Below are 27,440 nucleotides of genomic sequence, written 5' to 3' on the forward strand. Positions count from 1 at the left end.
GTATGATGGCCCAGTAACTCTCACACACAGATGCTGACTCGCTGGCTTTGTGTGTGTGTGTGTGTGTGTGTGTGTGTGTGTGTGTGTGTGTGTGTGTGTGTGTGTGTGTGTGTGTGTGTGTGTGTGTGTGTGTGTGTGTGTGTGTGTGTGTGTGTGTGTGTGTGTGTGTGTGTGTGTGTGTGTGTGTGTGGGGCTCCCTGCTGCTCAGTCTAGGCTGCCTGCCTGCTGACTCGCCCAGAGACCCCATACGACCAGACACAGCTGTAGAGGTGGGAGTTGGAGGGGATGGGGACAAGGGAGACAGTTTCAAATCAACAAATGTCCCTGTCCAGACGCCCCCACACCCCCACCCTCCAACCCAGACCACTCCAGTTGCTAGGCAATGTTAGCTTGCAGGCGACCTACTTCAAAAACAACCTGCTTGTCTGTCCTGGTTTCCTCTCGAAGTACAGTTTATTTACCTCTCCTTCCTTTCAATTGCACTGTCATTTCAATTAGCCTCAGAGCCACTGACGTGCTCCAGTAAACATTGAGAGAGAAAGGAGGAGTTATTGGAGATTACATTTTCTTTAAGGAACTGTCGTCATGCGCAGGAGAATTCCTGCTAAGCACAGCGTGAGTGGTTTTCTGAGAGATTTGAGGAGAGAACACAGACTCAGAGGAAGCCTGTTCATGACCTAATTCACATTCCCAGGGAAATAAATCAATTGATTGACTATGAGAACTGTATCTTTCTTCAAAATTATCCAAAATCCACACAATTTCAACATACTTTCAATTAGGATTACAATTTATCATTAGAGGTAGTATGCATTTTAAAACATGCAGTTCATGTAATTTGACGCTACCATGACAAATCTGTCATATGCATTATTTGTTACTTTTATTTATTTTTGGGGGATTTTTTTCTTAAAACTGCATTGTTGGTTAAGGGCTTGTAAGTAAGAATTTCACTGTAAGTCTACACCTGTTGTATTCGGAGCGTGTGACAAATACAATTTGATTTGATTTGATATGCATACAGCATAGTATATTCACTTGCAATATAATTTTCTAATTTGTTGGTGCATTATAGTTGGGGCACCCCATTGGTAAACATTGCCCATCCCAGACAGAGAGAGAAACCCTTGTTGTGCTGACAAGAGAGAAACCTTGTCAGCTATATGATCTGTTACACTAAGACAGCATGCCTCAGTAAATCTGAATAGGAGTGTGTGAGCAGGCTAGGCACACCTATGAGAGTGGGAGAGATGGTGAACTCCCTCACTGTGTCTCAAACAATGACACGACCTACAGTATACACTCTGCTGGAAGGCAGCACCAAGACACCGGCGTACATAAGGCTTAGGGTGAAGAGATCAGCTCTTAAGCAGGACTTTAAAGTCAGAATGTCAGGAATGTGTCAGTTAGAACTGGATGCCTATACTTCTATTGAATGCAGACATTGGTGAGGAATTGCAAAACTGTAATATCACATGCTTGCCTGCATAACACACATTCCAATCTCAGTGGTAATGACAAATGTATGTGGAACTGCAGACAACACCCAGAAACGTTTCTTGGCCTTTGCACCAGCTGCATGTGATATCACTAGCTAGGGCACTGAGAGCAAAGTCCATGTATAGCCTGTATGTCTTCAATGACTTACTGGTTTCAAAACTAATGACGTGATCTGTTCCTTTAAAAATGTTTAGTGTTTGGTTGATGGCTGCAGCCCAGGAAGCAGAAAAGATGTATAGTTCTCTGTGGGGCATAATAACATTCAAATGGACCTATGGAATCTCCTTGACGTGGTTGAATAGGAATAAACGTTTGTTAGAATGGAGAGTGTGTTGTCCTGAATAAAAAGCATAGTGGCTGACTGTAAGGTCATGTCGCAGCATGTTTGTCTGCAGCCAGGTCCCCCAATGCAAATCATCTATAGTTGGGTAAAACCCTGTCAGATGTAACAAAAAGCATCCAGGTAGGCAATAATGTCGCTAATCTAGCTATTTCCATATTTCTTCATGACTTTGCATAGAAAATAATATACATTAGCCATGCTGGTCCCCTCCCCTTAGTCTCACCCCCCCCTCCTCTGTCTGTTTAGTCATTACTCTTCCTTTCTTTCCCTGTCTCGTTTCTCTCGCTCCCTCCCCCTTCCAGGCCCGTTCCATGGTGGCACCCCAGTCTCAGTCTGCTCAGTGAGGGAGAGAGAGGTTGGAAAGGAGGGAGGGAGGGAGGGTGGATTAGTTCTGAGTCACGGAGAGAAAACCCAGACACATGTGCCAAGAGAGGCCACAACTCAGACCAGACTCTCTTTGCTTTAATCGTACAGGTGGCTGGCAATGTCTTTCCTTGCTCCCTCACTGTCTCAAGGCAGTAGTACATAGACTTTTATAGACCAGACAGCATGACTCGATCTAGTCCAAATAAACAGCATTTTCTAAGAGTCTGACACTGGCAAAGTCTTGAAACACTTCATATTTCTTCCCAAGCCATGAACGATTTTGTACATGGAAAAGTACTGAGACACATTCTGGCTACAGATTGCTCTCTTATCCACAATTTAGGAATAATTGATTGCATTTTAGCTTTATACGCTATGCAAGAACAGTCCGGTGTGGACTCATTGAACAAGAACAGTCCAGTGTGGACTCATTGAACAAGAACAGTCCAGTGTGGACTCATTGAACAAGAACAGTCCAGTGTGGACTCTATGAACAAGTGCTTTCAACCCTGTTCGAAAAGCATCTTGTATACTGCATGTCTTTAGTTACACAGTTTATACCTCAGCTCTACAGCACTATTTCATAACTGACCAATTTTTCCCTGCAACTTCTGCTACTGTTTAAAGGTACTACCCCCACACAATATGTTTTATTGTCACATACACTGGATAGGTGCAGTGAAATGTGTTGTTTTACATGGTCAGTCATAGTAGTACGGAACCCCTGAAACAAATTAGGGTCAAGTGCCTTGCTCAAAGGCACATCAGCAGATTGTTCACCTTGTCGGCTGGTGTATTCGAACCAGCGACTTCACTGTTACTGGCCCAATGCTCTAAGGCTACCTGACACCCAGGCAGAGGTATATAATATAGCCCAGCTATAACCAGACACAGGTAGAACCAGACACAGGTAGAACCAGACACAGGTGTAACCAGACACAGGTGTAACCAGACACAGGTAGAACCAGACACAGGTAGAACCAGACACAGGTATAACCAGACACAGGTAGAACCAGACACAGGTATAACCAGACACAGGTATAACCAGACACAGGTAGAACCAGACACAGGTATAACCAGACACAGGTATAACCAGACACAGGTATAACCAGACACAGGTGTAACCAGACACAGGTAGAACCAGACACAGGTAGAACCAGACACAGGTATAACCAGACACAGGTAGAACCAGACACAGGTAGAACCAGACACAGGTAGAACCAGACACAGGTATAACCAGACACAGGTATAACCAGACACAGGTAGAACCAGACACAGGTAGAACCAGACACAGGTATAACCAGACACAGGTAGAACCAGACACAGGTAGAACCAGACACAGGTAGAACCAGACACAGGTAGAACCAGACACAGGTAGAACCAAACACAGGTAGAACCAGACACAGGTATAACCAAACACAGGTGTAACCAGACACAGGTAGAACCAGACACAGGTAGAACCAGACACAGGTAGAACCAGACACAGGTAGAACCAGACACAGGTAGAACCAGACACAGGTAGAACCAGACACAGGTATAACCAGACACAGGTGTAACCAGACACAGGTAGAACCAGACACAGGTGTAACCAGACACAGGTAGAACCAGACACAGGTAGAACCAGACACAGGTATAACCAGAGGTATATCAAGCAGCACACTGCAGGCTCTGAAGACTGTCTAGCCTATGTCATAACAGATGTCTATCATGAAGCCTCAAAAGTCTCAAAAGTCTCAAAAATCTCCTCAAAAGCCCTGCAGATAAAATAAGATTAAAATGAGATCTGGCAGTTTTTCTAGTTTCATAAAGCGGGCAAGTATTTTATGACATAAAACTGCGAGAGATTGAGTCAATCCCACAGGCGATGGCTGAATCATGCGTAGCGAAAAGAATCATTACATTTTCAACAAACCTACATTGTCTTTCTCAATTAGTAGTAGATATTATGCAATGCCTTGTGGACTCGTAATTCATGTCAGATATGCAATGTTGTTATCGTTGTGGGCAAAAATAACGCCCCAATGATCCACTCAAACTGTGTAAAAATAGAACTCACGTCCACAATGGCACTAAGTGATGCAAAACGGAGGTGCAATGACCTAAAGAGTCATGTTTCCATCCTCATTTTGTTGTAAACAAGTACATGTCTGAGTCATTAATTAAAATCACTGTGTGTGTGTGTGTGTGTGTGTGTGTGTGTGTGTGTGTGTGTGTGTGTGTGTGTGTGTGTGTGTGTGTGTGTGTGTGTGTGTGTGTGTGTGTGTGTGTGTGTGTGTGTGTGTGTGTTCCTGCCTGCATGTGTGCGACGATTAAGAGAATCCAAACCCACGGTCTTTAATCTCAACCCAAACTTTCTGATGCATCACGACTATAAACACAAACATGTTCCCACCCCTTCTTTATCCACTTGCTATGGATGCCTTTGAACTTCTTCTCTCCTATTGCTCAAGCTGTGCACCTCCCCTGGAGTCCTACTCACAGCCACTTTCCCCAGCCATCCTAAACAGTTCAGCTGTGATGACGATACACAAAGGTCTGGATGTTGCTTGAAAGGTTGGGCTGTACCAAAGGTCTGGGATGAGAGGGTCCCTAAACACGACTCACAACCCCAAGAGGTTGAATGACTCAGACAGAAGAAACACATCGTACCCATTTCCAGACAGCAATATGGTCATTTACGGGCCGGAGAGTAAAAAATACTTTCAAGAGGAAGCTTTCTGGTGATTCAACCACAAGAAGTGAAAACAGTGGACTCACTTAAAACAACGGTTTTTGGCCTCCCTAGTGGCGCATGACTCGACCTTTGCCTCTCCCAAAGCCCGTTGGGGAGTTGCAGAGATGAGACAAGATCGTAATCACAAAATTGGGGAGAAAAAGGGTGTAAAAATGTGTTACTATAACAAATAAATCACCCTTAATTCTAGCTGTATGTGGGATGGGATGCTCCAAGTCCCAGACAGTTATAAGACACTTACTCAGCCACAGCCTGTAAGACTTCCAGTCATTTCAACTAGCTAATATAATTCATAAAAAAACATATAGAACACACAAGGAATGTGCGAAGAGTGTGTGACTAAACTCAGGTCTCATGAACCGTGTGACTACAACATCCCCTTCTACAAAGGACATGCATGTCTTTCCGATTAGATGATGAAATGCTGAATTGAGATGAGTAATCAATGACCCAGTCATGCTAATCATGTCTGTCTGTCTGTCTCCAGGGTGCTTCTTCTGTCCTCAGTCAGAGATTGAACTGTCTCAGTCTTCCTTGAACTGCTCTCCAGCGTAGGAGGGGACTAAAGGCTTCCAGAGGCTAAGAAATCAGTCACACACACACACACACACACTTACACACACACACCCCGGCCTGGCTTTAAATATTCTGCCAGAGCTGCTGCTCACACACATACTGTATATGCGCAGATACACACTGACTCAGATGCAGACACAGATATACTCATCATAATCTTTACTCTGCACAACAGCACACACAGCAGCACACACAGCAGCACACACAACAGCACACACAGCAGCACACACAGCAGCACACACAACAGCACACACAGCAGCACACACAGCAGCACACACAGCAGCACACACAGCAGCACACACAACAGCACACACAGCAGCACACACAGCAGCACACACAACAGCACACACAGCAGCACACACAACAGCACACACAGCAGCACACACAGCAGCACACACAACAGCACACACAGCAGCACACACAGCAGCACACACAACAGCACACACAGCAGCACACACAATAGCACACACAACAGCACACACAGCAGCACACACAACAACACACACAGCAGCACACACAACAGCACACACAACAGCACACACACAGCAGCACACACAACAGCACACACAACAGCACACACAACAGCACACACAACAGCACACAACAGCACACACACAGCAGCACACACAACAGCACACACAGCAGCACACACAGCAGCACACACAACAGCACACACAAGAGCACACACAACAGCACACACAGCAGCACACGCAGCACACACAACAGCACACACAGCAGCACACACAGCAGCACACACAACAGCACACACAGCAGCACACACAACAACACACACAACAGCACACACAACATCACACACAGCAGCACACACAACAGCACACACAGCAGCACACACAACAGCACACACAACAGCACACACAACAGCACACACTGCTGCCAACTTCTTACTGGAACTGGATGACTGTCATCTCGTGTCAGAAAACTCATCTTATTTTTTTATTTTAATTTGCCTCTGCTGGGAAAGCTATGGGGAAGGATCACATAGAACACATGCAAATTCTGCTCTTTATATCCTGGGTCCTCTCTGGTCTTTATATCCTGGGTCCTCTCTGCTCTTTATATCCTGGGTCCTCTCTGGTCTTTATATACTGGGTCCTCTCTGGTCTTTATATCCTGGGTCCTCTCTGCTCTTTATATCCTGGGTCCTCTCTGGTCTTTATATCCTGGGTCCTCTCTGGTCTTTATATCCTGGGTCCTCTCTGGTCTTTATATCCTGGGTCCTCTCTGGTCTTTATATCCTGGGTCCTCTCTGGTCTTTATATCCTGGGTCCTCTCTGGTCTTTATATCCTGGGTCCTCTCTGGTCTTTATATCCTGGGTCCTCTCTGGTCTTTATATCCTGGGTCCTCTCTGGTCTTTATATCCTGGGTCCTCTCTGGTCTTTATATCCTGGGTCCTCTCTGGTCTTTATATCCTGGGTCCTCTCTGGTCTTTATATCCTGGGTCCTCTCTGGTCTTTATATCCTGGGTCCTCTCTGCTCTTTATATCCTGGATGCACACACACACACACACACCACACACCACACACCACACACACACACACACACACACACACACACACACACACACACACTAAAAAAGTAAACGGATAGTGAACACTTCGCTCCCTTTCTCCAAAGTCCGGAGCAATCCATCCTTATGTACAGTAAGCCAACCACCTGTGCAAATGTTTCACTTAATATTATAAGTAGGTTCTTTCATGCTTGACCTTTCCAAAGGCCCACATTCTACCTTTACAATACAACAGAGCAAACCTTGAAGTCTTATTTACCCAAGAAGTAATTAGCGTTCTCCACATGCGCTCTGGACAACAATACGTGTGTGTGTGTGTGTGTGTGTGTGTGTGTGTGTGTGTGTGTGTGTGTGTGTGTGTGTGTGTGTGTGTGTGTGTGTGTGTGTGTGTGTGTGTGTGTGTGTGTGTGTGTGTGCACATGCATGTGCGTGTGTGCGTGCCTGTGTGCCCTTATGTGCCTGCACATGCTTATACATTATGTATGAACAATCAAAAGAAGTCTGAAAACAAAATATGGCGGCCAGAGGAGACAAATGCATTAGCTAGACGACTACACTTGTTGCATGATGAGTAAAAGAAACCTATAGCATAATGTTAGGGACAGTGTTTGAACTATCGAAGACAAGCTATCTTCTGCTGGGTCTCTGCTTCTCAATAGGAATCTCTCGTTTGAATAGTCAAATAGCCCCTCTGATGAATAACCACTTAGGGTGGTAGCAGGAAGCATGAGGCGCCTGGTGGCTAATACTTTTGTTTACACAACAAATACTAATAAAACTGCCTTTTCTTTTTTTTTGTAATTGTTCATTTTCAGAGGGGGTTATAGGTACAAAAAAACGATCAAATAAATGCATGTAAAGGTAACCCCGATCCATCCTCCCTCCTCAGTCCCCATCCTCCCTCCTCAGTCCCCACCTCCCTCCTCTGTCCCCATCCTCCCTCCTCTGTCCCCATCCTCCCTCCTCAGTCCCCATCCTCCCCCCTCAGTCCCCATCCTCCCTCCTCAGTCCCCATCCTCCCTCCTCAGTCCCCATCCCCCTCCTCTGTCCCCATCCCCCTCCTCTGTCCCCATCCTCCCTCCTCTGTCCCCATCCCCCTCCTCTGTCCCCATCCTCCCTCCTCAGTCCCCATCCTCCCCTCCTCAGTCCCCATCCCCGTCCTCTGTCCCCATCCTCCCTCCTCAGTCCCCAACCTCCCCCTCTGTCCCCATCCTCCCTCCTCAGTCCCCATCCTCCCTCCTCTGTCCCCATCCTTCCCCCCTGTCCCCGTCCTTCCCCCCTCTGTCCCCGTCCTCCCCCCTCTGTCCCCATCCTCCCCCCTCTGTCCCCATCCTCCCCCTCAGTCCCCATCCTCCCTCCTCTGTCCCCATCCTCCCTCCTCTGTCCCCATCCTCCCTCCTCAGTCCCCATCCTCCCTCCTCTGTCCCCATCCTCCCCCCTCTGTCCCCATCCTCCCTCCTCTGTCCCCATCCTCCCTCCTCAGTCCCCATCCTCCCTCCTCTGTCCCCATCCTCCCCCCTCTGTCCCCATCCTCCCTCCTCAGTCCCCATCCTCCCTCCTCAGTCCCCATCCTTCCCCCTCTGTCCCCATCCTCCCCCCTCTGTCCCCATCCTCCCTCCTCTGTCCCCATCCTCCCCCCTCTGTCCCCATCCTCCCACCTCTGTCCCCATCCTCCCTCCTCAGTCCCCATCCTCCCACCTCTGTCCCCATCCTCCCTCCTCAGTCCCCATCCTCCCTCCTCAGTCCCCATCCTCCCTCCTCAGTCCCCATCCCCCTCCTCTGTCCCCATCCTCCCTCCTCAGTCCCCATCCTCCCCCCCTCTGTCCCCATCCTCCCTCCTCAGTCCCCATCCCCCTCCTCTGTCCCCATCCTCCCTCCTCAGTCCCCATCCTCCCCCCTCTGTCCCCATCCTCCCTCCTCTGTCCCCATCCTCCCTCCTCAGTCCCCATCCTCCCTCCTCAGTCCCCATCCTCCCTCCTCTGTCCCCATCCTCCCTCCTCAGTCCCCATCCTCCCTCCTCTGTCCCCATCCTCCCTCCTCAGTCCCCATCCTCCCTCCTCTGTCCCCATCCTCCCTCCTCAGTCCCCATCCCCATCCTCCCTCCTCAGTCCCCATCCCCCTCCTCTGTCCCCATCCTCCCTCCTCTGTCCCCATCCTCCCTCCTCAGTCCCCATCCTCCCTCCTCTGTCCCCATCCTCCCTCCTCAGTCCCCATCCTCCCCCCTCTGTCCCCATCCTCCCTCCTCAGTCCCCATCCTCCCTCCTCAGTCCCCATCCTCCCTCCTCTGTCCCCATCCTCCCTCCTCAGACCCCATCCTCCCTCCTCAGTCCCCATCCTCCCTCCTCTGTCCCCATCCTCCCCCCTCTGTCCCCATCCTGGACATGCTATTGGAAGCTGTTGGCCGAAGGCTGGCATGAGATGCAGCTCAAACACACTAGGAGGTGTACTTTGTTTTCTCTCATTTGGTTTAGCCAACTCTACACACGCAATAGAATGATTACAAAGCCAAAACAACCACTGTGAACCAATACTACTATTCTTACTGATACCACTGTTATATTTATACAAATACTACAATAACAACAACAATTAATACCACAACTACGACAGTACTACAACTACTACAGTACTACTACTACTACAGTGCTACAACTACTACTGTACTACTACTACTACAGTACTACAACTACTACAGTACTACTACTGCTACAACAACAACAACCACCCAAGCATCCACATATTATTTGTTTGTCAGGACAATAACTCCTACCTCTACTACTTCACCACTACTTCAATGCATGGGCCCCACAGATAACTACGTTTAAAATGATGACGTGAGGGTGTGTGTGTGTGTGTGTGTGTGTGTGTGTGTGTGTGTGTGTGTGTGTGTGTGTGTGTGTGTGTGTGTGTGTGTGTGTGTGTGTGTGTGTGTGTGTGTGTGTGTGTGTGTATCTTGATTGGGGAGGATGGGCTCGTGGTAATGGCTGGAGCGGAATGGGTGGAATGGTATCAAATCTATCAAACACATGGTTTGGTGACATTCCATTCTCTACGTTCCAGACATTATTATGAGCCGTCTTCCCCTCAGCAGCCTCCACTGGTGTCTAATGGGTGTAATGGAGAGCCAGTGGAGGTTGGGTCCTTAGTGACAGGAGTGAGAGAGAGATAGAGAGTTAGGAGAAAGAGAGAAAGAGAGAGAGAGAGAGTTAGGAGAAAGAGAGAAAGAAAGAGTGGGTGCCAGGAGCTGAGTAAGTAAGAGAGGGAGAAAGAGTCAGAAAGAGAAAGAAAGTGTCAGAAAGAGAAAGAATGTGTCAGAAAGAGTCAGAAAGAGAAAACAATAGACAGACAGAGAGAGAGAGAGAGAAGGAACGAGACATGGGATAGACGGAGGCACATTTCCTGCTTATGTCTAACTCCTCCAAGCGTGAGACAAAGGCACTTCCTGTGTCTGAAACAGCCGTCATGCTTCCCTTCACCCATAGGCATCACTTTAAACCAGAATGCATAATCAGGTCAACAAATTGTATTATCTTCAATGTCCAATCTTCATTGGAATTAAGTCCAAATGCCATTGTCTGCTATTTATAATGTTCATGTCATCACAAACAATGGGAAAATAAATGTAATTTTCCCACATCTAAACATTGTAATGCTGCCCAGTATGGTTATTGTTAGTAAAGAAAATCATCTATTGATATTGATGATGAAGTGCAATACTTCAGCCATTCATGTAACAGGAATATTCAGTGTGTTATCACGGTCTCAGCCTGTCATAAAACATATGCTCATAACTGCGTCAAGGAAACCTCTGATGCAAATGCAAGCAAACATTTCCCATATGCACACATTATAATCTTTATACAATGTTCTCTCCCTTGCAGGATAAATGTCAAAGCAGGCTGTGTCAACGGTATGAATATCGTGCAGTAGCGCGTGTGTTTGTGTGTGCACGTTTGTCTGCATGTGCATGTGTGCGTGTGCACATGTTTATGTAGGTATGTGTGTGTGAGTGAGGAGGACACACACTCAGATGTGTATCCTGACTCCTCTCAGTGAATGATGTACAGTAAGTAGCCTGTCGCCATGGGAGTAGGCACAACATCAACCAGCACAGCAGCACAGCAGCACAGATTTGGGTGGGATCACACATACACACACACCACCACTGGCTCAGAACACAACATACTGTACCTCACCAACCCAAGGTAGCACAACAAACCGCTGATCAACAACAGCAGAAGGAATGTGAGCTTCAAAGAGCAGAAACCAAGGTGGGGCCACGCCTGTATTGCATCAAGTACAAATATTAAGGGGAGACTGAAGAGATACTGAAACGATGCAATAAATGGTCATTAAGTCTACTGAGTGAAATGGGTCAGCTGCGGACATGTTGTTCAGAGTCATGATACAGTGAGGGAAAAAATGATTTGATCCCCTACTGATTTTGTACGTTTGCCCACTGACAAAGAAATGATCAGTCTATAATTTTAATGGTAGGTTTATTTGAACAGTGAGAGACAGAATAATAACAAAAAAATCCTGAAAAACGCATGTCAAAAATGTTATAAAATGATTTGCATTTTAATGAGGGAAATAAGTATTTGACCCCTCTGCAAAACATTACTTAGTACTTGGTGGCAAAACTCTTGTTGGCAATCACAGAGGTCAGACGTTTCTTGTAGTTGGCCACCAGGTTTCCACACATCTCAGGAGGGATTTTGTCCCACTCCTCTTTGCAGATCTTCTCCAAGTCATTAAGGTTTCGAGGCTGACGTTTGGCAACTTGAACCTTCAGCTCCCTCCACAGATTTTCTATGGGATTAAGGTCTGGAGACTGGCTAGGCCACTCCAGGACCTTAATGTGCTTCTTCTTGAGCCACTCCTTTGTTGCCTTGGACGTGTGTTTTGGGTCATTGTTATGCTGGAATACCCATCCACGACCCATTTTCAATGCCCTGGCTGAGGGAAGGAGGTTCTCACCCAAGATTTGACGGTACATGGCCCCGTCCATCGTCTCTTTGATGCGGTGAAGTTGTCCTGTCCCCTTAGCAGAAAAACACCCCTAAAGCATAATGTTTCCACCTCCATGTTTGACCGTGGGGATGGTGTTCTTGGGGTCATAGGCAGCATTCCTCCTCCTCCAAACATGGCGAGTTGTGTTGATGCCAAAGAGCTCCATTTTGGACTCATCTGACCACAACACTCAGTCCTTTACGGCGTAGTGTGTTACCAATTGTTTTCTTGGTGACTATGGTCCCAGCTGCCTTGAGATCATTGACAAGATCCTCCCGTGTAGTTCTGGGCCGATTCCTCACCATTCTCATGATCATTGCAACTCCACGAGGTGAGATCTTGCATGGAGCGCCAGGCCGAGGGAGATTGACAGTTCTTTTGTGTTTCTTCCATTTGCAAATAATCGCACCAACTGTTGTCTCCTTCTCACCAAGCTGCTTGGCGATGGTCTTGTAGCCCATTCCAGCCTTGTGTAGGTCTACAATCTTGTCCCTGACATCCTTGGAGAGCTCTTTGGTCTTGGCCATGGTGCAGAGTTTGGAATCTGATTGAGTGATTGCTTCTGTGGACAGGTGTCTTTTATACAGGTAACAAACTGAGATAAGGAGCACTCCCTTTAAGAGTGTGCTCCTAATCTCAGCCCGTTACCTGTATAAAAGACACCTGGGAGCCAGAAATCTTTCTGATTGAGAGGGGGTCAAATACTTATTTCCCTCATTAAAATGCAAATCAATTTATAACATTTTTGACATGCGTTTTTCTGGATTCTTTTGTTGTTATTCTGTCTCTCACTGTTCAAATAAACCTACCATTAAAATTATAGACTGATCATTTCTTTGTCAGCAGGGGATCAAATACTTTTTTCCCTCACTCTACACTTGCAGCATCTGTAGGCAATATAGGAAAAGTTATTGTACATAGCCCCTAGCTAGCATATCCATAACTCCCTAACTCCCATAAGGGAAAGTAAGTCCATCACCAGGTAATGCACATGCAGTCTTCACACACACACACACACACACACACACACACACACACACACACACACACACACACACACACACACACACACACACACACACACACACACACACACACACACACACACACACACACACAAACTGCCTTAAATGTTAAATGCCATTAAGCTGGTCAGGGACAGACAGATAGATAGACAGACACTGGGCAGTGACCAGGATGTTTTCTTTACGTTCTCTTTCCTCCGACCCCATAACCCTCTCCTCCCTGCATCCCTATGTGACTGCCTTCTCCCTCTCTCTAACCCTGCCTCCCTCCTCTCTCTAACCCTGCCTCCCTCCCCTCTCTAACGCTGCCCCCCTCCTATCTCTAACCCTGCCTTCCTCCTCTCTATAATCATCAATCCCTCCTCTCTATAAGCCTCCGTCCTCGCGCTAACCATCCATCCCTCTCTAACCCTCCCTCCTCTCTCTAACCATCCATTCCTCCCGCTAACGTTCCCTCCCCCCTCTAACCCTCCCTCCCTCCACCCTCCTACTCCCCTCTGCCCAGGAAGTGAGCCGTGAGACAAGTTCTTTGTGGGTCACGAAGCAACACTTGTGACCCCTGGGCGACCCTGTGGGGAACACTTGAGCGGGCAGCTCAAAATGGCTGACAGACATGTTGAGGTACTTCAGTGCAGGCAGAGCCATGCTTCAGCCAAGAGTGCGGAGTGGCTCAGTACTTGTCATTGTTTAGAAAAGATGCATAGGAAGTAATAGAGGGACAGTAATTTACCAGGAGAGGTTCATAGAAAGTTGAACTAACTCAATGCTCAGTGAGACTTAATGAGTTGAAGACACAAGTATTGTTCATCAATAAGTCTGAAAGTAATTTGTGTTGAATAAATATAGGCTTTGCATTGTTGTCTGCAGGGTAACATAGGATGCAACATTTGATACGGGGGAATGCTGTGTGTCCACTTTCCCACACACACACACACACACACACACACACACACACACACACACACACACACACACACACACACACACACACACACACACACACACACACACACACACACACACACACACACACACACACACACACACACACACACACACACACACACACACACACACACACACACACACACACATAAAGCTTCCAGCTGCCATATGGGCAGCGGTTGGCCAGTGCTTTAGCGGCTAAGGCACTGCAACGGGAATATTTCCCAGAGCTGTCAACAGTCCAACCTTGTACAACTCCAATAAATCACTTCCCTAGCTAACTTCAGAAGAAGCCAAGCAGAAACAGCACGTGGGAAAATACTTGAATGCTGCAATTGCTGCCGAGAGGAGCTAACAGTGGGACAAACACTTTAGCCACACCAGTTCATCAGTGTTAAGCTAGGCTAAGCGTGAGGAGTCAGTTAATGCTTTTAGCGGGGATCTAATTTCACCAGAACACTGAGGCTAATAATACCCGGGGAGGGCTTTCCTAAGGGCTGTGAAAGACTGGGGAATCTCCCACCTGCTCCTCCCACCACTGTTAGATTACCGTACTGAAATAGATGCTTTCAGGCCAGACAGTCCATTCTGGGAGCTTTGCTAATGCTAATTGACCGTCATTAGCGCTACCTTGAGCAAACAATACGAGGAAAACAGGAAACTACAGGCTGCTACCAGATGGCAATTGATGCAAGCAGCTAGCCTAGCATCACATGGATGTTCTGACTATGCTAGGAACAGAAATACTGAGGCCAGGTATAGCCAGTCTAGTTGAATGTTACAGCTAGCATAGCACACATGCTAAATCCTTGAAAGCTGACATGTTTGACGCATAACAGTTAAGCATGCTGTTGATTTGCTTGATTTTTCTGCTTGCCTTGCACTAGACAAATACAGCACTGGACACAGGTTTATGCATATAACGAGTGTTATGTCACTGAATCTTACTATTTGAACTCAAAACAGCAACTTTACTCAGTAGACCAATGTCATTAGCATACTTCACATACAGTCCACATACAGAGAAAACCTGGCCTCCGACAAAGGTAGAGATATAATAAGATCATTCAGCTTTTTGCAGTTGGAGGTACTTTAAGGTGAGCTAAGCAATCGTATTCTCAACAGTGGGTGAGACATCACTATAAAGGAAGAAAGCCTCTTAAAGGGATAGGTCACCCAAATTAACCAATTACATTTTGGTTTCCTTACCCTGTAAGCACTCTTTGGACAAGACATGACAGCAACCCATGCATTGGTTTAGTTTCCCTGGCATTTCCACTTCCACCATTTGTGGCACAAATCCCGTTCAAGTCATGGGACTGATATGAGCATTTTTGTATCTAAAATTGATTGTGAAGCTCAACAAAGTAATTTATAGATTATTTGGTATTTGGTATTTTATTAGGAGGCCCATTAGCTTTTGCAAAAGCAGCAGCTTCTCTTCCTGGGGTCCACACAAAACATAACACATGACATAATACAGAACATGAATAGGCACAAACCATTAAGGACAGGCACACATAGCCTACATCAATACATACACACAAAATAGGAGAAATAGAGGAACATGATGCGCGATAAATGATAATATTGGTCCCATGACTTGAATTGGATTTGTGCCACAAATGCTAAAACGTTAACATGTGGAAACCATGCCAGAGAAACTAAACCAAAGCATAGATTGCTGTCATACCTTGTCCATAGACTGCTTACAGGGTAAGGAAAACAATATGTAACTTTGTAATCTTGGTAAACTATCCCTTTAAGGGTGCACTCAAATGACTAGGCAGCTTCATTGGGGAGACTGTGTGTGTGTGTGTGTGTGTTTGCCAGCAATGGGTTAGATAGGGTGAGGTTATGTGAGGTAAATAGGATCAGCCGTGCACAGTCGGACTCAGGGCTTTCATGAGACTACGAATTCACTGTACGTATTGTACACAAAAACCCTAATCTTTGACACAGGGTCTTGTGTGTTTGAACATCTGAGCTGATATGTTTTTGCAAATCAAAAGAACATAAACATTGGTTGGGAAATTCTTGGGAGAGGTCTTGCGGCCTTGACCTCAAATGCACTCTTGTCATTTCCATACTTTATGCTGCTCAGAGAAAACTGTGTCCCAAGTCCCAATGTTAGATTCAGGTAGAAAGGGTTCACTTTGGAAGTAAGGGTCCTTTCGCCAACTCTTCAACAACTCTTATTACAACTAAAGCATTTTAAACAGAATACAGCAGAAGTTAATGATATATTTTAAGTTACATTTAGATATTCTTGATAAATGTAATGGACTGCATGTTTGAATCTAATCATAATGTGCTGTTACCACAGCTGGACTTAGATATGTTACATGGAAGTTGGCTTTCTTGAGAAAAAAGAGACTTCTGCAGTAATGTACAGTGAATAATGCACCCTAAGGGCGTGTTTGGGCGGAAACAAATGGGGTTGTATGTGTAATAAGACTCTCTCTCACACACACACACACACACACACACACACACACACACACACACACACACACACACACACACACACACACACACACACACACACACACACACTGTTTGTGCGTTGATGAAAGACGTATTTCCTGAGAATCCTAGCTGAAAATTCCCACAGAAGAAAGCCCATAAACCAGGGAGACAGTCCCCTCCCTTTCTACATTCCCAGTAACCCAGCATCTCTATCAAAGACTTGTGCAGACTGCAGAGAGACAGGATTACCCCAAAAGGAACTGGGAACAAAACAGGGAAGCTCTCCGATGAGAACTAACTGAAGTATATTCACACACCCTTGCACATATTAATAATCTACAGAACCCACTGAGCACACACTGTTTGAATTTCAATTAAATTACGTTGAACCAATGTGGAATAGACGTTTAATTGATGTCTGTGCCCAGTGGAACTGCTCTAAGGACAATTTGTTTTAACGCAATGTACAACAAGATGTTTGAGTTGAGGTTTTCAGATTAGATTTTTAATTACATGCACCAAAAGTGTGCCAAGAGAGGATATTGAAACTTCAATAGAGCTGTATAGAAATACATTTGAAAGCGAGTGTCTTTCCCAAGAACTCAATTGAGTGTTCCACATAACCCTAATCCTTTTCCTTAAAGGGACAATCAGCAGTTGCTAAATCCATTTCTGGACTTATAAATTAATAATATGTACCCATTGATTCTTGAAGTGTAACGATCGTCTGGAAGAGGGGACCAAGATGCAGCGTGGTAAGTGGTCATAATTATATTTAATGAAACACTTTAAAACAAACACGAAAACCAACAGTTCTGCCAGGTAAACACACACAAGACAGAATACAACTACCCACAAAACCCCAAAGGAAAACAGGCTGCTTAAGTATGACTCCCAATCAACGACAACGATGTACAGCTGTCCCTGATTGAGAGCCATACCAGGCCAAAACAAAGAAATACAAAAACATAGAAAAAAGGACATAGAATGCCCACCCAAATCACACCCTGACCGAACCTAAATAGAGACATAAAAAGGCTCTCTCAGGTCAGGGTGTGACATGAAGAATATAACTTAGTGATTCTAAATTAGCTTAGTTTAACTGGCGTACCCCGTCAGAACCCAAAATATAAGTTTGTTTTACTCCAATGTTTGTAAACAATGTAAATGTAAACAAACACTGTAGAACCTCAAAACATGGTTAAAACTATAACGTTTATGTCATGGATGGTCAGTCCTTGCATCCATAGCTCTGCCTATGAATTTGAGTGTGATTACATTTTTCCAGCCCCATCCCTCAGCTTTTTACCGAAACAGTGGCGGGGAATATGCTTTGTTATTGTTTCAACTGCTGATTGGCCCTTTAAAGGGGTGCGCGGGCAGGAGAGGGGTTAGGGATACTGAGGGACAGTGTGCTACAGTAGTGAGTGAAGGAGTAAACGGAAAGAACCTGAAACCCACTCCTCTGCCATATCATTCTCTCATCTCAGTGGGAATGCTCTTATCTGTTGACCAGCACATGTGTGTGTGTGTGTGTGTGTGTGTGTGTGTGTGAGAGAGAGAGAGTGTGTGAGTGTCTTATTACATAAACAACCCCAACAACACCAATTAAAGTAGTGGGTGGAAGAGGTGAACAAGCTCGTCCTCCTCTGTCCTTTCTGAAGAGCTGTACTATAAAGCAGGATCAATGAGTTAGCCAGCTAACTCTGATAAACAAACAGAAATAACTACCGACTGGATGGTTCATTTTCAACGCTAAACTTTGATATGTGTTTTTGATGGTTGAGTGAATTAGACCATGCCTCTTTCAAGTTTCTCTTTCATTTAATTTTTTTTTTTTCAGAATATTTAGGCAAGTTAGCTGGCTAACTCCTTGATCCTGCTTTGTAGTGTCTCAGCTGTCTCTCTCTCACCAGGCATTGGTCCAGAGCCAGAGGGTGAGGGTGAGGGAGAGAAGAGCTGCAAGCCAACAGGGCCTCATTTCCTAGAAAACCGAACCTCTGTACCGGTTGTGTGAAAGCTCCGGGGGGAATGACCTTTACCTTGAAACATTCTGAGTTTGGATCGCATTCACATGAACCTGAATGATACCGTGTCTTATTATAGACTCAGGAGACGAGCCATATAAGATGTTTGGATGTTCGTGTGGGACAGCGTGTAATAAAATGTTGGTATGCACAGTTGAATGGCCGCTGTATTTCAAATTTGGGGAATATTTATTAGATAAAAAGGCATTATGATTTCAAGAAGTGCAAAATATGCAATCCACAGATTACTAGACTTTGATTGGAGCATATTCCCACAGATAACATTGCAACAAGTCTATTCAATCGATGTTCACAATGACACAATAAATAATAACTACTAAGATAAGATTAACTGTTTGATTCATTCATAAAAAACAATTACCAATCCCAATTTGTAGTCCATTGTCCTCATTACAGATACATCATTTTGCATTGTGCCCTATTTTATGCATGTTTTTCCCAGAAAGCCATTTGTCAGAGGATTTGGCGTGTAACATTTAGTCACTCATAGGGGGGGTCAGGGGAGAGGTCTGTGAGTGGAAGTGACCACTGCTCATATGACAAAGGGGTATTGTGCAGAGCTGGCGGTAAGAACAGTGGGTAAGTTGTTGGGAATGCCCCGGCAGAGCAGCATTCACATCACAGGGACAATATACAACACGGGGGCCAAGGAAGGGAGAGAAAAAGAAGAGAGAAAGAATAGAATAGAGTCTGAAGAAAGGGGTGTAGAATCAAGGTTAGGCTACTCATCCTCCAGAAAGGTGACCTCCTCTCTCGTTGTTCCTCCTCATCCTGCAGGAATCTGGGTCTCTCTCAGTTCTCAGGACTCATAGTGAAACGTCACAGTGTCACAAACAAAGGAAGAAATCAAAAAAGACACCAGGGTCCCTGTGCTGCAGTAATGTCTGTCAGTGGGTGACAAATATCAGTATTTACTGTATAGGTCAGGTTCACACAGACAGAAATGCACTGATACTGATGTCTTCTTCCACATCCATTGCATTTACTCAAAAAACGTATAATAATACAGACTAAAAGTTAGTAAACATCCTGTCTGCCGTAACGAGCAATGAAAACAAAATAAATTGCCAGCAGCTAGCATTTAGCCCTCATGGAGTCTGAAGAAGATGGACAGCTTTAGCAAAGCATGAGGCAAATACCCCCACTTTCCATGCAGCCTGGCCTGATATGTGGGGTTGGGAATGTTCAAAATGGAGGGAAGAAGGGGAGTGGTTCACGCTATAGGCTCCGAGTCCTCTAGGACAAAGTCAGCCCCCCCCCCCCCCCTAATCACATACACTCCTGGGGGACTTATATAACCACTGATGACCTGACGAGGATAACAAGCCCCAGGGGTCACATGCCATGACATACCTCTGCAGAGAGACACCATTCTGTCCCAATGAAAGTGTGTGACTGACGGGATAGCAAAAAGGTGACTGAAACAACAAAATTTATTGGAAGACAATTTTATTTTTTACCTTTATTTAACTAGGCAAGTCAGTTAAGAACAAATTCTTATTTTCAATGACGGCCTAGGAACAGTGATGCCTTGTTCAGGGGTAGAGCGACAGATTTGTACTTTTTCAGCTCAGGGATTTGATATTGCAACCTTTGGGTTACTAGTCCAGCGTTCTAACCACTAGGCTGCCTGTCACCCCAGGCTTAGCAGCAGATGTTTGCTCACCTTACCAAATAGAACATGTGCAATGTTTATGATCATATAGGAGAGACTACATGACAGAATCTACTATACAGTGTGTCAGTCCAAAATTCTAGTCAGTGCAACTGTGATAGAGACAGTTCCACGTGGTTTGCAGTGGCCTTTATTTTTATCCATGACCAATTCAGTGAGGAGTCAAAAAACAGTTCTAATTCTCTGTCAGCTTCACGTCTATAATGATGATGTATGGATTATTTCTAGAAGGCATCCAAGTCATAACCATTTTCATCATCAACTGTGCAGGTTTCAGCATTGATTAGCCCATCATACCATTATCAACTGTATAGGTTTCAGCATTGATTAGCCCATCATACCATTATCAACTGTATAGGTTTCAGCATTGATTAGCCCATCATACCATTATCAACAGTATAGGTTTCAGCATTGATTAGCCCATCATACCATTATCAACTGTATAGGTTTCAGCATTGATTAGTCCATCATACCATTACCAACTGTATAGGTTTCAGCATTGATTAGCCCATCATACCATTATCAACTGTATAGGTTTCAGCATTGATTAGCCCATCATACCATTATCAACTGTATAGGTTTCAGCATTGATTAGTCCATCATACCATTATCAACTGTATAGGTTTCAGCATTGATTAGTCCATCATACCATTATCAACTGTATAGGTTTCAGCATTGATTAGCCCATCATACCATTATCAACTGTATAGGTTTCAGCATTGATTAGCCCATCATACCATTATCAACTGTATAGGTTTCAGCATTGATTAGTCCATCATACCATTATCAACTGTATAGGTTTCAGCATTGATTAGCCCATCATACCATTATCAACTGTATAGGTTTCAGCATTGATTAGTCCATCATACCATTATCAACTGTATAGGTTTCAGCATTGATTAGCCCATCATACCATTATCAACTGTATAGGTTTCAGCATTGATTAGCCCATCATACCATGATCAACTGTATAGGTTTCAGCATTGATTAGTCCATCATACCATTATCAACTGTATAGGTTTCAGCATTGATTAGCCCATCATACCATTATCAACTCTATAGGTTTCAGCATTGATTAGCCCATCATACCATTATCAACTGTATAGGTTTCAGCATTGATTAGCCCATCATACCATTATCAACTGTATAGGTTTCATCATTGATTAGCCCATCATACCATGATCAACGGTGCAGGTTTCAGCATTGATTAGTCCATCATACCATGATCAACGGTGCAGGTTTCAGCATACCAGCAGGTAATATCTTACAAGCCACCACATTAAGCATTACGTGGTCGAAATTACTATTTGGCAGTCACGACTCTATTACCTTGCATTGTGCATCATACGATTTTGGGTGCAGCCTACTGTACTGTGCGCACAGCTCACACTTAAAGCATGAAGAGAGAGCACTGAGTATAGCCTACTGCAAATACATTTTGGATAAATATTTTCAACAGTTGATTGTGCATGTCCAAAATGCAAAACGGTAACTTTTGTTTCCATAAGAATTAAGCACAATCAAGTTGTTGCATTATCTTATTTTTTCTTGCACGAATATATAACTGCTTATCATCATGCAACATGATTTTATTTTGATGAAAACATTTTCGATTAAATCACATTTTTTATTAAAGAAGGTAGGCTAATTAAAGATAATTAAATTTGTGCACCATGCCAGGGGTAATTGATTTATCTAATTCCTTTCTCAAATAGCCCTAGACCATGCCTAGTATTAAATGTATAATTATTTCTGTAACAATAGTCTAGACAATCTGCACTGATTCAATACCTAAACTTTCACGTTGACCACTTGTGTTTCAATATTCTTTAGACGCATGCAAGCTGTTCTAAGCTGTCCTAAACAAAATATCTGGATGGCTTAATTAAAAATATAGTTTATCGTTAGGCTATGGTTTGTCCCTGACAAGGCACACTGACGCTCCCCCAGCCAATTTTGCCCGTTTTCGGTCTCGCCAGACCAGCTGGCACCTCGTTTGCTGCGCAGCGCCCCAACTCTTGAGAGACTGACAGACAGATGGGGGAGTCGCGCACTGCAGCGTTAGCACAGCAGCGCCGGGGTTTCCCAGGCCATACATCGACAGTCTTTCTGCAGCTGCTGCTGCCATAGGACATGTCCTTGTGTGCATTTGAGATTTCCCCATTCTCTGTCGGTCTATAATTATAGTGAAACCACTGTCACTGGGTGTGCAGGCGTTTTACAGTAAATGAAAAACAGCAGCATGTGAAGGTCTATAGCTAATCTTAGTAACTGGCTTTTGATGGGGGTAAATAAATGACATTCATGAATTAATAATGTTGGATTCTGGAGGCTTTAGATTCGAACCTAATTCGATGTTGACTGCAGTTTTATTTGAAAATACCCCACTAAGGTCCGCATCAAAACTTGGCACCATATTCCAAATGAACCTCTTGGCAACTAAAGACAAACATTGTAAGGTGGGACATTTATGTGCGGAATTTTAAGTTATAAGGCATTGACTATGTTTGACTCGGGAGAGCACAACTTTACAGTACTGTAAAGTCTTACAAACTTGAATATTTCCCTTATAAACCTGAATTAAACAGAGGGGAGTCCTGGAGAAGGTGTGCCAGAGACATGTACCATGCATGGGGAAGGGAGGGGGGGTGTATAGCTATTGAAATCTAGTGACACTGCAGCAAAGGTATGCAGCAGGAGACATAGCCCATAACTTGTCATTTCAGAAAGTGAGTTCACCACTCAGCAGCCTCATTGGTCAGTGGGCCCCCGGACCAATAAACTTGTCCGATATAGATGTATCCAGGTCAGGCTGTGCTAACCTGAATTACAGCTTCACTCACTGACACTGACCCTTTGATAATGTCAGAGAAACACCAGACAGCTTGATGAACTGGATGGCATCAGTGTATCAACTACTATGTTAAAACTGGCACTACCAAGATCTGAACGTCAAATGTCACAACGCTCTCTCTTTCTCTCTCACTCTCTATCTCTCTATGAAACGTGTCTAGAACATTAATATCTTATATTGATGACCTAATGAGACTCTTAAGGGACCATTCTCTTAAGATGTGGGAACGTTTGTTGTTAGCTGGGTTGCTCTCTTTTTATTTTTTATTTTTTTATTTATTTTTATTTTACCTTTATTTAACCAGGTAGGCCAGTTGAGAACAAGTTCTCATTTACAACTGCGACCTGGCCAAGATAAAGCAAAGCAGTTCGACACAAACAACAACACAGAGTTAAACATGGGATAAACAAACGTACAGTCAATAACACAATAGAAAATCTGTATACATTGTGTGCAAATGATGTAATGAGGTAAGGCAATAAATAGGTCATAGTGGCGAAGTAATTACAATTTAGCAATTAACACTGGAGTGATAGATATGCAGATGAGGATGTGCAAGTAGAAATACTGGTGTGCAAAAGAGCAGAAAAAACTAAAACAAATATGGGGATGAGGTAGGTAGTTGGTTGGATGGGATATTTACAGATGGGCTGTGTACAGCTTCAGCGATCGGTAAGCTGCTCTGACAGCCGATGCTTGAAGTTAGTCTCTAACACAAGCTAGGCTGAATTCACACCTCCCTGGGAGCCCAGACCACACATATTCGCGCGTGGTACGTGTGACATGGGCCTTGGTCAGGTTTGACTTCTGACCTGAAGAAAACGAGGGGCTGTTACCATGCATGTTATAGATTCTCCCCCGGCAGTAGATAGTATCTTTCTGGAAGCGTTGTGTTCATTAGGGCACTCAGTGGTAGTCCCTCCCTGTCTGTTTTCTTGCATTAGTGGCCTAATTAAGACAACACAGTGACTTTAATACAAAATAAACATTTACAGCCAACTTCACATTTGAATGCATTTGCTTGATCGATAAAAGTGACAGACAGTGTCCATAAAATATAGTAAATCGATACAGAATTATGTGCTTGCTGAGGACATTCTAAAATCTATGCAATGAATTGCACCGAACAGCAACTTTTCTCCTTAAAACCAGTTAAATGTAATTAAATGTAATCGAAAATGTAATCTAGGTGATCCTCAAAAGTAATAATTTATCATGAGAGTGTCATAAACAATAACTAGTAATGCTGCATACCCCAAGAAAGGTTCAAATTTCCCTTGCTGGTACATTGTTGTATACATTGCTGAGGCGTAGTCACTTTTGAGAACACAAGCTCAAGTACACAGTGCAAATATGATAAAATATGAAATATTTTATATGATGTATTTCCTACTCAACAAAACTGGATGAATAAGGCTTTAAATGACTTATATGCTTTCTAAATATTGTATAATCAAATTATAAAATGACTAAGTATAAGATTTCACCTTCCTTATATCTGTAAAATACATATTTGAATGTTTAGTGTTGGAGAAAATGTGCATATTTTCTAAAGGTCTCACTTGATCAAAATGTCTGCCCCCATTACTGTCAACGTCTCACAGAACTTGGCGTCCTGAATTCATTAGGAACTCACCTTTTATTTCATATGAATCTTGTCTGTCTTTGACAAACAAAGTATTTTATGTTTAAAATTTATGAATTCATTTAGATTAATGGCTATAAATCTATCTCTGAATGTGCTACGGTGATGAAACCCCTCTTTCCTGCTACGCTACGATGTAAGGATTGCAGGCATGTGCTTTGTCAGTGGTTGTGATGTAGAGTTCAGCAAGGAGTTGAGGGACAGTCCGAAGAGCGAATTAAATGGTAGAAGGGACATTCCAGGTTCGTGGTTTCAGATTTCACATACTATGTCACACAGGCTCAGAAAATATACTACTGTGTCCGTGGGAACGGGCAATCACTCAATGCAAGCCAGTTCCATCTACCGTGTCCACAGATCGATTTCTAAGAGACAAGGTCAGTCTGAACCGGTACCAGAACCACGCCTTGCCTAGTTAAATAACATAGGGGACTTTACATCTAAGTTAACTTGTTGCTTATGATTCTGATATTGAAACATTATTTGCTTTGTTACTAGTTGTTCGCCTGTCTCCAGTCTCTCTGCCTGGGAACACCACAGCCATCCTGTGTGTCATCACCTCTACAAATATTATGCTGAATGTCCACACAGAGTTCACCCATGCTTTAGGCTGTCAGTGCCAGTTAGCTGTTGTGATACCTGCAGAACACAAACAACTTCAAGTAGTAAGCTGTCCTGAAAAGAACACGTAGCGCCTAGTAAAATACTTAAAATCGTCCTTCCTTCTTTCCTTCCTTCCTTTCCGTTACCACAAACAACTTAAGTATTGAGATGTCCTTAAATGAAAACAGGCCCTGTTGGAATATTTGTAATTGAACCCTTTCTTCTTGGCGTAACACTGATCTGATAAGTGAATGCAAAGTTCCAACCATCTCTCAGATCTGTGATTTAAATATTCAAACTGGGCCACAACTGTATACACATGTTCTGAGAAGAAAAACAGTGACTCCCAATCGAGAGTGAAGGAGGAAAAACTGTCAACAGCACAGAAGCCAGTTGGCTTGCAGCCCCTGCAGGGCCGTCCAATAAAGGAGAGTAAAACAGAGGAACTGAACTCTGTCCACTGACGCTTGGCTGCAACACTGTGCCTGCAACACTGTGCCTGCGAACATGATCTAGCGGGACTATTTCTAAACAGTTACATAGTCTCTCGAGTGTTCATAGCTAACATTCATTTAACCAACGAGGTCCTTTGACTTTAATGTCACTCATCTACGTTAAGTGATTTGAACAGGCTATTCTACGGGCCAAAGAAGAGGGACCTGATGAGGCTCCTATGACGCAATCAATTATTTGTGGTCACCGTTAAGTGAAAGGACTAGCCTACATAAGGTCAGGCTATTGTATTACTAAGCACTCATGCTTTGACCGAGATACATGCAGGAGTAGGATAGGAAAGTGGAGAATAGGAAAATGTGCATACCATTATGTAACAGGGCCTCATAAGCTCATGAGCTAACTTTGATCCTTTGTCTTCCCAGTTCTTGTGAAATAGATTTCAAGGAAATTGCAAAGGTTGTTGTGCAGACTAGAAAGAGAGAGACACAGAGAGAGAGGGGGAAAGAGAGAGAGAGGGGGAAAGAGAGAGAGAGGGGGAAAGAGAGCGAGAGAGGCAAAAATTGAAAATTTGAGCAGCAGCTGCTGAAAAAATGAGCTCCTACAAATATTGAAATTTACATGGTTTTTAGAGTGAAGTACATCAGAAAAAAGCAAAAGAAAACTGCAAGACTGAATAGGAGACAAAACAAGCAACAAACGAAGATGGGCTTTTGAAAAAGTAACTATTCTTCAAAAAAATTGTAGTTATCTTAGCTAGCTGAATTGTTTACTAGTTGTTAAGCAGTTGCTAGGGACTCTCCTGGAAGAAGCTAGCTAGCTAACAAAGAATAACAAAGAATATCAAGTTAACAGAAGAAAAGAAAGACAAAATAAGGACAGAAGAAAAAGGACATCAAAGTGAAACAGTCCTCTAAAGACACAAGAGACAATAATACAAGAACCAACGCTTCGATTGCAACATTGTAGCCAACATCACCAGCGTTGCTATGGAAATGGTTTACCCACCAGACATCCAAACAGAGACAGAACCATGAATGCCTGTTTGCAGATCTTACAAGTTGCAAAACAAGAGCAAATTAAATTGTTAATACCAAACGAGGGCACATATGGAAAAGGGTTATTTGCAACCATTTCCCTTTCTAAAAAAAGAGAGACATCAGCCAAGGATGTCAGATCAGCATTTTTGAAGAAGCTGACCAGAGCAACACGTATCAAACAGTAAACTCATATAATAATGGAACTGTATTGATACAAGGCAATGATTCAAGCCTCCAGGCTTTTGAGAATAGATTTGCTACCCTAAAAGCAGAAGCTGAAATCATCTCAGAAACTACTTACTGCTCAGCTCTTGGGACAAGTGTAGTCGATTATGCCATCACTGACATTGACCCCTCCTCCATTAGTGCATTCACTGTCAGACCACAGACACCATTGTCAGATCACAGTCAGATCAACGTGTTTCTGAAGAAATTAACCGACAATACTCATTCAAAAAAACAGCCCAATAAACTCTACAACATAAACCAATCGTACAGATGGGCTCCAAACAGTGCAGAGAGATTCATTGAAATGTTGAACTCAAATGAAATGATGAACTCTATACAGTTTTTCAATAACTCACAATACCAAAACAATAAAGATGGTGTCAATTCGGCTAC

The 27,440-nt window shown here is 44.0% G+C and overlaps 1 protein-coding gene across 1 annotated transcript in view; it reads right to left on the bottom strand.

Moving 5' to 3' along the window:
- Nucleotides 1–209: 209 nt before the first annotated feature.
- Nucleotides 210–27,440, bottom strand: part of LOC123727708 (keratin-associated protein 10-6-like) — a gene marked incomplete at its 5' end in the record, with an annotated part of 35,452 nt that continues 8,221 nt past the window's right edge. Inside the window, 5 exons of the mRNA XM_045696673.1 lie at nt 210–261; nt 3,383–3,868; nt 13,067–13,187; nt 14,011–14,186; nt 16,507–16,587. Coding sequence (XP_045552629.1) covers nt 210–261; nt 3,383–3,868; nt 13,067–13,187; nt 14,011–14,186; nt 16,507–16,587 — 916 coding nt within the window. The remainder of the gene's footprint in view (nt 262–3,382; nt 3,869–13,066; nt 13,188–14,010; nt 14,187–16,506; nt 16,588–27,440) is intronic.

Source organism: Salmo salar, chromosome ssa16, assembly GCF_905237065.1.
Source record: "Salmo salar chromosome ssa16, Ssal_v3.1, whole genome shotgun sequence".
NCBI classification, from domain to species: Eukaryota; Metazoa; Chordata; class Actinopteri; order Salmoniformes; family Salmonidae; genus Salmo; species Salmo salar.